A 15264-nucleotide genomic window follows, 5' to 3' on the forward strand; every position below is an offset into this window, starting at 1 on the left:
CAGAGAGTGTATAAACTTATTTTTCTGTTTATTTTTTTTTAATGGAAAAATGTGTTAATATAATCCAGCAGTTTGGTAATAAATATTGGTCATGAAATCTCAGGGTACTTCCCTTTAACTACACCCACAATCAAAGGACCAAATTGTTTTGGATGCTGAAGTAATTTTATCTGCTTTTATTCTGAGAGAGGATATGGAGGAGTGTGTCTGCAGGCATCTAAAGAAGTTCAAAGAGAAGGAATAAAATTACATAAAATAGGAGAGGGGACAGCTTTAGGCTATGAAACAGAGATATTACACACACTTACATCTCACCTCGCTAAGCATGGCACTGCCATCTGGATCAGTGCTGGGGGTGTTGCTGGCATCAGGGCAGATATTTGCTGCTTCAGATTCCTCTTCATTTCTGCAGTTGAGCTGGGTGTACTCCAAGCTTTCCTGCCAGCTGTGGGGCAGGTAGAAGCCAAACAACTGACCACCACCACCATTTCAGGTACAATTATAATGTTAAGAGCTATGCCTATAACAGAAACTTGTTTAGAAGGCTCAGCCTTGCTTAAAAAACCAAGTAAAGGTGGTCAGCGTCAGTGGTTATACCAGTTAGTTAATCTTAATCTCCAGATTTAACAGTTTTTCTTTGTATTACTTTACTGACTTAAACATGTGTCACATGAGGCTGATGCATTTGGAAATTCTTCTGCTCATTCTGCTAAGTGGAATTCTATACTTTTCCCCTGATGTTCTGCTCCTGTAACACCACCGGTCTACGATAAGAGCCAAGAACGAATGTATTAATTTCACCGCTGTACTCTTAGTTGTCTGAAGGAAGAAGGGTGGGTGTCTCCTGTCAGCCAAGAAAGATGTAAGGCTGCAGTTTAAGCAGGAGAAACACTATGTAGAATCTAGCCAGCAATATCCTCCTTTGAGGTATTTTTATATGAATGATTCCTTTCCTAACGTAGCATTATTTCATCCAATTAAAATAATGATTTTTCTTCAGATGTCCCTCTCAAGGAAATATGTATGCATGTGTGCAAGGCACCATTCTCTGATCGTGCTAAAACTGGAATACTAGGTTACTGAATGTTTTAGCTTCCTGGAAATTTAGATGATGTAAGGGAAATACACGCTGCCAAATGGTCATCTGTTAAAAATATTTACACGTCTTCCAATAAAAATATCATTGAAAAGAATGTTTGAATACAATATTGAACCACCAGTTAAATGGACCATACCCAACATCTTCCCCTTATCAAATATTCCAGTTCAATTACTTGGCATTAATTAAAAAAAACCCTTGAAATTAACATATCACACTTTAAAAGAACTGCTTCCAATGTTAATTTTGTGCTTACATTTAACATGCAAAGAGTGGAGGGTTGAGGATAACCATTGACATCACAGCAGGTGAGATAAAAATAATGTATTCCTCTGCTCACATGCTGTATCCCTGCAGAAAATCTCTCCTGTGAGGCTGATATTTATTTCAATAATCCCTCAAATACTAGTTTATGAGTCAAGATGTAATCAGGTGCCACTCCTCCCTATCTGTTGAAATCCCAATAGCTGTCAACTTTTGCCCAGCTGATACCAACTATCTAGCAAGCCAAACTTTTAACATCACCTGGAGTTAGGTTCATTGAGTAACTCATTAAAAAAAGTGAACTCAGACGTGAGAGTAATGAATTATGTTTTGATGTTTTTCCAAAAAGGGAGGAAAAAAACACTATCTTGCCAAGTGCAGGATTAAAAAAAAAAATTATACACTGTTGGTGATAATCTGAGTTTGAGAAACTATCCTCAAACTACGCTTAGGAATGACTGGGATAAGGAGAGCAAATTGCCTTTTGGTGAAATCCAATTCACCAAGTTATTGCCTAAGAATTAACATTTAAATATCACACCAGCCAGCTAGCTATACTTCACACCTACTATCTGGTACAAGAACCTTGCAGATAGTTTACTTGTTGCCATATAAAACTATGTGTGGAGTGAAAAATGTGGCAAGAAAACATTTCCACTCATTCTTATACTATTAAAAAAACTGTGATTATCCACTGAAGCTGTATGAAAGGAGATATGAGACTTTTTACTGTACTCAGGAAACTGGCAATGTAGCATCAAAGATACCACTAGAGGGAGTCCATTAATCTACAGTTAAAAAGAAATAAAAATGAGTAAAACCTTCTGAAATAGTCAAATCTCCCAACATTGGTGTTCTCATTTTAGCATGTGTGTATTATTATTATTATTATTGCTGCTGCTGCTGCTGCTATTGTTGCCTTTAAGTCAGTGTTGACTCTTGGCGAAACCATTTTTCTTGGCAAGATTTCAGAAGTGGTTTGCCCTTGCCTCCTTCCTAGGGCTGAGAGAGTGACTGGCCCAAAGTCACCCAGCTGGCTTCATGCCTAAGGTGGGATTAAAACTCATAGTCTCCTGGTTTCTAGCCCCGTGCCTTAACCACTACCCCAAACTGGCTCTCATGTGTATTAACATTGCTTTATATATAATACCTGTGACATCATTAAAAGTCACATGATATCTACCATGTGAAAAGGTTGCTGATCCCTGTTACACACTTTTGAAGCTTGACCAGGAAGCTCTGAATGCCTACCAGAGAATTGGCTATAAGTTTAAAAAATAAAGCACCTTCTATCTCACGAATGTGGTACTTACCTTTCTGTTCTATCTTCAGAGCCCACACATACGTAGAGCTTACACTGGGGTGCTAGAATGCACAGGGGGTCCCATGGATCACCAGGACCAGATTCGCTGGTACTAGCAATACAATTAGGAGTGTTTATGGCATCTTCTTTGAATACCTGTCAGAAAGAAATGAGAAATCACAAAACATGGGTGCAAAAACACTCCATTGCTTCTCCTGCAGTGCTCAGAGGAAAGACAGGGGTTACCTTCTGTAAACACTTAAAATCAGATGGCTGGTGTGGGTCTTCCGGGCTGTGTGGCCGTGTTCTTGAAGTTTTGTTTCCTAACGTTTCGCCAGCACCTGTGACCGGCATCTTCAGAGTGCAGGAGCACAGACAGGAGCAGTTCTCTCTGTGCCGAGAACTGCTCCTGTCTGTGCTCCTGCACTCTGAAGATGCCGGTCACAGGTGCTGGCGAAACGTTAGGAAACAAAACTTCCAGAACACGGCCACACAGCCCGGAAGACCCACACCAGCCATCGTATGCCAGCCGTGAAAGCCTTTGACAATACACTTAAAATCAGCATTATTCCAATGGGCCTTTGGCCTCTGCTGGCTTGATTATGGGTGCTGATCTTAGTCATTTTAATCATAGATTGTTTGGTTATCTTGGTTATTTTATTTTCATACAGTTTGTTGTTACTCCTTTTGTTTTGATGTTATATTCTGTTCTCCTGTGTTATTCAGTATTGAGACGGCTTATAAATGCTGTTAACTCATGGGTTTCTAAGCAGCACCTCAACCCAAACTATTTATTTATCACATTTATATGGCTGCCATCTCACAAAAAGCGATTCTGGGCAGCATACAACAATTTCAAAAGTTTTGGCCCCTACAAGTAAAACCCCTTGACAGGTGGATATCTACATCCTAGCCTCTTTCATGGCTCTATTTGATCTTTAATTTTTGGTGTTGGATCAGCTTTCTCCATTCTGGTGCCTTCCAGATGTGCAAACTTCAGTTCCCAGAATTCCCTGGCTAGCATAGCCATTGCTTAGCATTCTGGGAGTTCAAATCTATATGGCTAGAGGGTGCGACTCTGAAGGCGGCTTTTATGCTATAGCAGTGTTTCTCAACCTTAGCAACTTTAAGATATGTGGACTTCAATTCCCAGAATTGGCTGGCTGGGGAATTCTGGGAGTTGAAGTCCACATATCTTAAAGTTGCTAAGTTGAAAAACATTGTGCTATAGTTTCTGAGGATCTGATAATATGCTTTCCAACTATGTTACTGACATTGTGATTTTTGTAATTTATTCTATGTGATACCTTTTTTAAAAATTATCACATAAAATCATTCCCTTTGAAGAAGCTAACATTCTTCTCAACCCCTACTGGAAGACAGAAAACAATGTAAAGATTCTTAGCCAACAAGTGTTGAACTTTATTGAAAATACCAAATATTCCTTGCTTGAAAGATCTTTTGACAGTGGCATACTGAGCAACTCTAACCCCTTTTTAATCTCCCTAGTTAAGATTAAGCATGTATCTATCTTAAAACAAAATGACCATTGTAGCTGATGTGGTGTAGTAGATAAGATATTGGACTAGAACTGGAGAGATTAAGATTTGAGTTCACCCTCAGCCATGGGCAATCTTTGGGCAATTTGGGCCAATCATGCTCTCAGACCAGCCAATCAGGTTTGTTGTTAGGATTCTCATGTAAACCTCCTTGAGCTTCTGGAGAAAAGGTGTGATATAAACCTAACAGATAAAGAGGCCCAGTATGTACTTTGAGAAACCTGAATCAAAAAGCTCATGTAACAAAAAATATGAATAGCGCATTACCTACACTTATCTCCAGCACTGCAATCAACTTCACACTACCTCTGGCCATTGGTACATGCCTTTCTTCAGAGGGGATAACTCATCTTAACATTTAAGATCAGTAATCTAGTGCCCCCAACACATTTGCAATCCTTTTTCCCCCCCCAGCCCAGCTGATATAGAAGGGATACAAAAACTACAGTCCAAAACATCTGGAGAGGGGTTAAGCACTAGCTAGTTGTATCACACCTATACCTCTTTATGGAACGCATCCTTGTCTTCCAACATTTCTAAGATCCCACCCAGGCTAGTTCAGACGCTGAGCAAAGCCATGGTTGCTGAACAAGCCATTAGTTGGGTTCACACAACACTAAGTCAAACCCAAATAAACCAATACAGCTTCATGTAACGTATAAACCCAATTACAGGATATTTTTCTTATTCCTAGCTTATGCCAGGCTAATGGAATAATTGTATACTAAAGATTACTCAACTGAATGGCCACCCCTATTATGGCTCAGCATATGCTTCCTGATCAAGCCCATGGTCTATCAGAGCCTATCACAGATGAACCATTGAACAGGAAGCATTGCCTGCACTGCTCCAGAGAAGTGGAGCCGCTAGCAGCAGGGGTGTAGGTAAGTCATCCTCTTCTACTTAGATCCTGAGTTGAATCTCAGATGCACCTGCTGTCCCTTTAAGAGCATCCTCACTGCCTTACTCCTGTAGAGAGTCATTCCCCCCGCCCCATCCCAGTCAGGTTACCTTAACAGATTTTGATCAGCAAAGGGAGGGTCCCTAGCAGACTGGCTGTCAGCACCTCCACTTCCCTTCCATTGTCCTGCTCCAGCCCTGTGGGGGACCGGCTCTGGGTTGCACATACTGCAGCTGAGCCAGGAGGAAATTCTAGAGGGCCAGGACTGGAGAGAAGAAACCTCATTACTATTTCATAATCCTGGGCTGATGTAGCCCAGTGCACAAGATACAACACAAAACCCATTGTTTACAGGATACAAGTTGGCACCCTGTAAGGAGGGATGGCGCTCACGCTTGCCCAGTCAAGAAGAGGCCAGAAAGCATCTTAGGATATTACAGAAAATAAACAGGGCAGGTTTCACCTACTGAATGGCTGCCTGCCATGCAGCAATTGCAGACACAGAATTCCTAGCCTTTTAAAAAAGAAACCTCTCAGGATTCTACAGAGCAGATACTGAGCTGTTATTTTCAGTCATTGACACAGGAGGTCAACACAACCCTTAATATATCATTAAAAGATTTTCTGATAAACTTAGAATTTTGTTCATACTCCTCATTTGCAAACAGCGCTAAAGCAAGCAAGCTACTGGGAAAGGGGGTTCTTTCCTTTCTTTTGCAAGCCTTTATGTATTTATTGTATTTATTTATTGTATTTATATAGCCACCCATCTCACAGAAAGTGACTCTTTATCTTTGCTCTAGAAGTGCTGGAGCTGTTACAGGAGTAATTCCTCCACCTTCCTCGGGATGCCCCAAAACAGGAAGAGAGAGGAGCTGGACAAAGTCAATTACTTTTGATATATGCTTTCCAGCAGCCTCTCCCCGCCTGCTTAGCAGTCTTCAGCATGCTACCTGAGAATTGGGGTGGGAGGGGGAAATCTAAGCCCTGTCAGGGCACCAGGTGGAAGGAGGTTACTTTACAGCACGAGTAATCAGCCTTCGGTATCACAGGCAGCTGCAGAAAGGGGCATTTCAGTAGATGCAGTGCTACAAGGGTGAAAAAAGGCCATCATTTTCAATATTCCCACTTCTTTAAATTGTTACAGGTAAAGGAAGAAGCATGGTCTGCTGGTTCTATGGCTGAAGAGCCCTGGTTAGAGCATCTAGCTAAGCAGAAGTCAAAGAAATCCAGAGAGGACAAAAGCAATAGAATAAATCTGGGGAGAGATCCTAAATGAGAAACAGCCAGCAATCCCAACTGGGGGACTGGGAGCAGCTTGTGAAGAAAAGGCCCCACTGTCAAGTTGCCCTGGTAGGAGCAATGGAGAGGGGATGAGGCAATTTTCTCCCTGTGTTTGGACTACAACCACCTCCGTTATCCCAAACTAGCATAGGGTAATGGACCAGCACATCTAGAATATTCTTGGGTGGAGAGGAGAGACTGCAAGTATTCAAAGTCACCCTGGGTCCCTTGTAGTTCTGAAAAATACAAAGGTAGATAACTTTGTAGAAGGCCTCTCAAAGGTTTCGAGCTACAGTTCCTGCAATCACTTGCCATTATTCATATTGGCTGAGACAGAGAGTTGAAGTCAAAATAGCTGGAGAGCGCTAGCAGCTTATTCCACAATAATCTGATTCTTTATTTCTAAGATAAACTATTCAGCCATTCTGTCACCACTCCACTTTACATATAATATTCCTTCTGTGGCACTGTTCATACCAAGAGGGCCTCTACTGAAGCACACACCTGCTTTAAATGCACCAGCTTTCTCATAATCACCCTGTTGAGTCTGCAGTGTTTGAACCTTCCGGTGCCTCAAATGAAGAATTCCATAGATACATGCCCATTCTTTCAGATCTAGCAAGGCATTACTATTATACTACATCCTTGATGGTCCAACTCTTTAAGGTCCCTGCCCAACCCATGCCCATCACATATTATCACAGTGCCTATAGACTGTTCCAGCAATTTATGTCATCTTCTGTACCTGGAACTGTCTGAGAAATTTGGCTACACAAGTCAAAATACCCTATTTCATGGACTGAAATTGATTAAGTTAACTATTGAAACTTACCTTATGATTTATTTAAAATTACTTTAGTCATGTGATACCATTTTCAATACACCACCTGAGAACCACCAGCTAACGGGAGCAGAAAAGGCCATCTAGCACATACATATATGTGCACGTGCACAAAGATCCTATCATGCATTTGAGGATCTTTCTGATTCATCAGTATAAACTCCACCTGATGAACCCTTTCTGTGGGGACACCTGCTCTGTCTTTGCTATTCTTCAGGAAAATCTTAAATATTTATTCTATCCTGGTTGTATATACTGTACATTAAGCTTTAACTGATTTTATTTATGCATTTTTCTGTTGGTTATTTTAATAAATGATGTATTGTTTCTGGGATCTGATTGTACATTATGTATTTTTAAATTGCAATTTACAGTGTGAGGGTTTCATCCCCACAGAGATAAAGATTCCCTTGAGTTCAGGTCAACTCCTGGAAACTACACAAATACGTCCACGCAAGGTTTGCTGGAGGATTCACAGTATGGAAGTGATCTGCTGTTGCCTTCTTCTGAGCTGCTTTTGCCTTTCAACTTTCCAATTTAGCCGACAGCCATAGGAATTCCTGGTGGTCTCCCATCCAAGTACTAACAATATTAAAAACACTTTTTGCCTTCCAGAGGGCAACCTCTGATGGGTGGCTCAGGATTAATTGCCAAACGCTCTTGCTCCCACCTCCATTCCACTCCTGCAACATCCACAACCTAAATATCTCTACCAACTCTACCACCAAAGTGCCAGTTTCTCAAGGTGTAAATATAAAAATTATAAAGGACAAGAAGTAGGTTAAGTGAACAGGATTGCTACCTTTGCCTTTAGTACTTTTCCCCTTCTTTACATTAAGAATCAGTTTGTTGCTAATGTTTAAAAGGGAGAATGAAGCTGCAGCTGATGCAAGCTTATGCCTTTTAGTAAAATTAGTTAGTTGGAAAAGGTGCTACCAGACTCCTCTTGATTTTTTAAAAGGGGAACTGGACACCATCAACTTAAATCCTGATCACTAGAAATATTACCTCTGTTTTTACTCCTTACCATTGAAAAGTTCCACTTACAACATTTATGATGGAACCCCTCCCAACTCTAAGCATTCCTCATGAATTAATTTTTCCTCCATGTCAAAATAAAGCTCACCTGGTTATAATGTTGATGAGCAGTGATTGTTCGCAAACAGTTCTGGCAACGGTTCTTGGCAAACACATTGGCCTCAAATTTCTCACAGAGAGGATAATCGGCTGCTTCGGACATAGTCCACGCAGGGAAAGAAAGATGCCTTAGGCACGCAGTTTCACGGACAGGTGCAGGGAGGAAAGAGCAGCTGTGAAAGGATTAGGAGACAAGACACAACAATATCCTTTGTTTCTTCCAATCTTATCAAAGAGAAAACATTTTGTACAGCCTGGCATCTACTGGCAATTGCGAGACTGCTCTCATCAACCTGAAAAGAATCTTCAGATGGGAATATCAAAGCCAGAGAGATGCCTACAGCCACATGGGAATCAAACCCTCACCCACATGAGTATATCCTGTTTAAGTGGACTTGCTATGTGGATTTGCTCAGTTGAGCCTGCAGAGTATTATTACATTAAAGAGGTTTCCTCAATCTGCTGTCTTCTAGATACACAACGACTGCAGTTTCTCAATTTTTTTAGTTTACCAAGACCTTCCAGCAAAGGTTATTCTTTGGCTAACCCTGGTTTACAGAGGGAATCCACTGCCTTCACATTTCTTACCCCAATGCACATATTTCAGCAAAAGCATTTCTGATGTTAAGAAGTTGTCTTTTATCATACTTGCATTAATGACAAAACACAGCTGAAAAAGTATTGCTTGCCTAACTATCCTCTGCTCCATCATCCCAGCTGGGAGATATTCCTTCTAACTTTCAGCTACACATATGTGCGTTGCACGCCTACCATATTTGTGCTTATCTTGATGCTTCTTCTTTAAGATTATACAGTGTTTTCAGAAGACGTTTATGCCCAAGTTTATCCCATGCATCCCTTCATGAAGTGTCTGACAAGCTGCTTCTACTTTCTGATTGATAGTGGAAATGGTATGGGTCAACATCAAGCTTATGGCTTTGGAAGGGAAAAAATGAGACCCAAATGATGGGTCACCACCTACTTTTAACAAGGAGAAAGCAATCAATGCATGATTCCATCAGTGTAAGAACTAACCTAATGCCAGTTAGTACTTGCCTGTACTTTTAATTATTTATGCTCATGAGGATATAAAGGTAAGTCAAATGACTGTGACTTAACTAATAATTAAACACAGCTGCCCTTGCCATTTAATATCTCAAACTTAAAACTGGTTTTATATCCTCAATTTCTTCTATATCAATTCATTTTTATATGCTATTTCTGTGTGATTAATTTATGAGCTCTATTGTACTTTATCTGGGTGCAACATCCCCCTAGAAAAAGAATGGCTATAAAATCTAACCCATGCTACCATACAGTTAAATTAACAGATTCCTAGGATAACTTTAAAAAACCAACAAATGTCCATAATATAAGCTTTACACAAGCATATCCCAACTTGCATAGTTGTTCTTCCTATCACACAACAATAAAACTCCTGTTCATTCATTAGAAACCTGATTTAGTAGAAGTACTGTAATTTTTAGAAATAAAATTAGAAATTATTTTCTTACAATGCATGTTATACAAAGAATCAAATTTCATAACCCACATCTGCTACACATCTTCATTTCTGATGTTTCCTTATGCGATTTTTTTCTCTTCTTTTTTCCCACTGTTTTAAACTACCACGCAATACATTTCGAAACACATAAAAAGAAAGCCCAGATACTTGAAACTATTCCCGAGTTTAGCAATAGGGGAAAATGTTATTGTACCCTGGAGAAATTCACAACCCTTTATAAAATCCTACTTTCTGCCTGCAACTGAAGAAAATAAAATAGATTAGCTGTAAATTCATATCAACCACTGGAAAATGTAAATTCTCTTCTACTGAAAATGTAAATAAAATAAAATCCAATTAAGTACTGGGTAGCTTTTAATACTAATCTAAAACCAAATGACTTGGGGCTAAGAAATAGCAAGCTCACACATTATCACTAAACGTAATAGTAAAAAAAAAAAAAAAAAAGCTTGAAAACGCACCTTGAGAACGCAGCTCCTACTACGCACGCCTATACATACCTACAACTGGAACTCTTCCACCCCTGATTTTTTTTTTATGAATACAAACTTTCCTCCGAGGAAGTGGATCAAAACCCCACCCACTAGTCTCCTTTCCATTGGCTGAGTGGACCACACTCATTTGAATGTTGAATCTCAATTGATTGTCCCTGAGGGGTGGGCCGATCAGCAGCGAATGAAATTTCTGGGGATATTGAAAGCTTTGGAGTCAGAACTTTTTCGGCTGCGGGGGTTTTGCAATTAAATCGACGCCTCCTCGCCCCCGGTGTTTTATTGCAACCCACGTTGCAAGGATGCTGGGCGCGTGGCTGATTCTCCCCTTCAACGCTTTCTGTCAGGGTTAGCCTGCTTCCTTTCGTGCAAAGCATTATCTTCTTTTATGCGTTCGGTCTTTTCATTATAAGGAGATAAAAACGCAACATACATAAACAATGGCACGCGCTTGGACACCGCGTGGAGCCGATTATCTTGGTTTTTGCCCTGACAAGAGTGTCTTTGGAATCTCTCTTTCCGTTATGTGCCAACTTTCCCGTGCCCTGCTCTAGGTCAAGCCTGCCACAAGAGTGTTTTTGGCCAGGATGCTGTTGCTACTGATCAAGCGCTGTAGCCTTTTGGCCACACTGTTCATTAGCTGCACGTGCGTGTTTAAGATGTTGTTGCCCAAAATGTCTTCTCAAAACAATTCTGGGTGGTGTTTAATACAGAAATATTAAATATGGAACAGCCATCTCTTCATAACTCATTCTAATCTTCCCAGTAAAAAACCTCACGAAGCCCCTCAGTATTCCAGTCACTCCTGAACTTACTAGCTCCATTTCCTATAGCTCAGTGTTGTCCAAACTTGGCCACTTTGAGTGGACTTCAACTCCCAGAATTCCCCAGCCAGCCATGCTGGCTGGGGAATTCTGGGAGTTGAAGTCCACTCATCTTAAAGCGGCCAAGTTTGGACAACACTGCTGTAGCTCAATTCCCTTCCCTAATCTGCTGCTTTCCATACAGTGTATGTTCTAACTACAACTCTCAGCTGAGAACTGCCCAGCATAACTAGAAGGTACCAGATTCAGATTACTCCAGTGGTATCATTCAAAAGGCTTTGCGTAGCAGATTACTTGGGCCCCTTTCAGTTGGGTTTCAGGTACAGTTATCACACTGAGACAGCATTGCTTGCACTTGTTGATGACCTCTAGTGGGCTCTGAATGCAGGTGGTACATGCATCCTTGCCTTCCTTGATCTTTCAGCAGCCTTTGATACATCAGTCAGAGTACTGTTTTGGGTAGGCATAAGGGGGTGGCAGGCAGAGTTTTACAGTGGTTTTCCTTCTTTCTCCAAGTCTGGTTCCAGTCAGTGTTGGCGATGGGGAGAGGATCATCCCTAGGCCCCTGCATTGTGGGGTTCCTGAGGGCTTGACTCTTTTGTCCAACTCTTTCTTCATCTGCATGAAGCTGGATGGATGAGGTCATCTGTCAGCACAGGGATTAAGCGTCGTCAGTAGGCTGATGACAATCAGCTCTACATCACTGCCCTTGTGATGCTGCTGAAGTTCTTTCCCAGTGCCTGGAGGCTGTGGGAGCCTGGATGGGAAGGAAGAGGCTCCAACTCAACCCTAGCAAGACTGAGAGCTGTTGATTTAGAGTCTCTAATTTCTGGAGATGTTCCATCTCTGATTCTGTCTGGGTAGCACTTCCCCAGACAGTACTGGTATGCAATTTGGGATCCTCTTAGATTTGTAGCTCCTGCTTGAGGAGCAGGTGGCAGCTATGACCAGGAGGGCCTTTGCACAAATCCATTTTGTGCTCCAGTTATGCCTGTTCTTGGATCAAGAGTGATACAAAGGTATCAGAGTTAAGGTCTGGGACTGGCACTGGAGAGATTCAGGTTCAAGTCCACCCTGAAGAATAGAGTGGGTGACCTGGGGCCAGTCGGTCTCTTTCTACCCAGTGTATCTCACAGAGTGGTTCTTATGATGAAAAATGATAGGAGGAAGCACTATGTGTGCCTTCTTGAGCTCCTGAACAATTAAAGAAGAGTATCTTCATTGAATCAGGACATAAATCAAACCCCAACATGTTGCTAAGTTGACTGACAAGGTAGATTGTACTGCAATTATCTCAGTGTTCATAGATCTTTTTTCATTTCTCATATACAATTTAGCATTCTTACAGCATTCTTGCCTCCTCCCTTTTCTCTCAATCTGTCTCTGCCTTGAAAACCTGACTTAACACTCTTTAATTGTTCATTAATCATGATCATGTTTCTCCTTTCTACACAAGGGGAATTTTGACTAAAAAAAACTTAGGCATCTCTTTCTAGACCACCCAACTATTGAAAGCTTACTCTTATGCACATTAGTAGGAAAAACTAATCTGTTGCACATTTAAGTACATATACAGTAATTATGGATGGCTCCCAGATGTAGCAAACCAAATGGAGATAAACCCTGCCATCCTAAGCTGTAGTAGCAGAGAAAAAAGAACAGTATCTAGTCATAAAGCTTTACAATCAATTCTGCCATTTAGTATCTGAGTTCATACAACACACTAAGCCAAAGCCAAATAAGCCACATTAAAACTTAGTATCATCTAAGAACACCAGCCATTTTAGCAGCCTTCTCCAGTCTGGCATCTTCCTTCATATTTCTTGGCCATATTGGCTGAAAATTATGGGAGCCAGAATCGAAACACATCTGGATGGCATCAGGATGGAGAATGGTCTATACATTCATTTAATTTGGGGGGAAAGGAGGCATGGAAGAAATGCAAGAATTCTGCTTCAAGGTATATACACTCTCTGGAGAGTAGGACCAAAGGTGATCTTCCTTCCAATACTATCCAATGAAGAATAGTGAGAATACTAATAATAAACCTCATGTCTTAATTGTTGAATCTCTGGTTGAATACTACAAGATACTGAATCAGATTGGTCTGATCCAGCAGGGCTCTCAAAATTTCTCCCCCCTATTTGTCTGAAGTGTCTCCTCCCTGCAATCCGTGTTATAGAAGTGGGGCTGAGCTATCTGGAAGTTGTTTGTACTTCAGAGCAAAGTTAGCAACCTGGTCTCCAAATGTTTGGACTAACTCCCATTAACCACATTTGATGGAGACAGTGGGTTGCCTATGATTTAAAGTCTTGAGGGAATAGTTCCAAGATGATATTCCTGCTAACAACCCACTTCTTGTGCTTGTTTCTACTACCTTTTGAACGTTTAGTACCAGGATACTTTGCATGACCAAAGTCCACACAGGTGCTGGACATAGCAGCAAATAGTTTTATGCTATACATCTCAATATAGGGGATACATCTCCATGCTCCTGGTGATGAACTGCATTTGGTTCATGCTTAGATTCTTTATTCCAATGTGATAGTGGTTATATTGGAGAGAAACAACACTCATCCTAAATTCACCATTAACTCCAGCGAGTACACATTCAGCCATGGGAAACAGCTTGCTAGCATAAATTGAGATAGGCAGAGGATGCCTCCATGATTTTCCAAGACAGTTACAAAAAGACACCTACCGTATTATTAACCAGACCCACTGAGAGGACCCCTCAATGCCTCCTCTACTGATTGCAGTGCACAATTTGGATGGTATTGAAGGAGGTATTCTTTTAAGTATCTGGATCCTAAACCACTTACAACTTTATAAATTAATCTCAATAATCACAAACAACCCATGTGACACGTTTAGGACCAGTGTGATATGGCCCCCTATATCTAACCCCCTTAACAGTTTAGGCAGTTGCAGTCTGCACCAGTTGCAGCTTTTGGACTGTCTTCAAGGTAACTTCACGAAGAGTTCATTGAAGTAATCCAACCTAAAGGTTACCTGGGCATGGAGCACTGACATTAGGCTATCCCAGTCCATGTAGGATAGTAGCTGGCACAATAGCCAAAGCTGGATATGGGTATGCAAGTGCTATCTTTAAACGATTGTACCACCCCATTTTTTTAAGCGAGGGCTTTCCAAGAGCTTAGAAATCAGAAAACGTACCCCCTCCCCTACCTCCAAAAAGCAGAAAATCACCCACTGCCACGAAGCTGGTGTTTCTGGCATTTAGCCTTCAAAGAAAAGGAGCAAAAAATGCTTTAGCCAGCAAGTGATGCCTTTCAAAATCCTCACATGACTGAGGGTCACAAGAAACATACAGAGTTTGACCTCCAGGTCTCACCTCTCCCCCATTCCCTCCCTTTCACTTCCCCATCAGAATGCATTCTTTCTCTGTTGTTCTGGGCTCTGTAACCAATTATAAATAGATCAGAAATATTTTGGCTTGGTGTGATTATTGCCAGGGCACATGCAACAGCATCTATGCTGGCTTTCTCCCCAGCCTGATGTTCGAACACAATGCAGATGCCTCTTCCTCCTGTCCACTCGCTGGACAGGCCAAACGGTGCATCCAATACAGCTTGATCTGGAGATCTAATTTAGGAATTAAAAATGTTATTGACAGACGCCCTTTAAGCCTAACATTTAAATGCAATTGTGCTCAGACACAGAGTAGCAGCCAACCCTGAGAGAGGGCCTCTTCAGAAGGAAAAACAAAATGCAGAGCTATGGACACGCCTAAAGCAGCATTCGGATCCTGGTCATTTAAAAAAAATCTTTGACAGCCAGCAGATCAAGCGTGAGGCTTTTAACTGGAGATCTGGATTCATTCTGACTACTCCCATAGACTCACTTCCTGGGAGCGCAAGCAAGTTACTCCTTGTGACCTGCTGGGAACTGTGGCAGCTTCTATGTTTTGCCATGACAGCAAAAACAATACAAAAAGTTAAAAACTATTTTTATCTTCAATGCTTGTTCAGTAGTAGCGATGTAATCTGCAAATGTCACAAGGATTTATGAAAAA

General features: G+C 41.2%; 1 protein-coding gene across 1 annotated transcript in view; it reads right to left on the reverse strand.

The window, feature by feature from the left end:
- Positions 1-8514, reverse strand: part of TRIOBP (TRIO and F-actin binding protein) — a 66452-nt gene extending 57938 nt beyond the window's left edge. The window contains exons 1-3 of the mRNA XM_088141052.1: positions 8378-8514; positions 2677-2822; positions 316-445 (exon numbers count right to left, since the gene is read on the reverse strand). Coding sequence (XP_087997178.1) covers positions 316-445; positions 2677-2822; positions 8378-8491 — 390 coding nt within the window. The 5' untranslated portion in view covers positions 8492-8514. The remainder of the gene's footprint in view (positions 1-315; positions 446-2676; positions 2823-8377) is intronic.
- Positions 8515-15264: the final 6750 nt, after the last annotated feature.

Source organism: Python bivittatus, unplaced genomic scaffold (genome assembly GCF_059951505.1).
Source record: "Python bivittatus isolate LINGU-HERP-01145 unplaced genomic scaffold, Pbiv_v1 ctg000330_np1212, whole genome shotgun sequence".
Lineage (NCBI taxonomy): Eukaryota > Metazoa > Chordata > Lepidosauria > Squamata > Pythonidae > Python > Python bivittatus.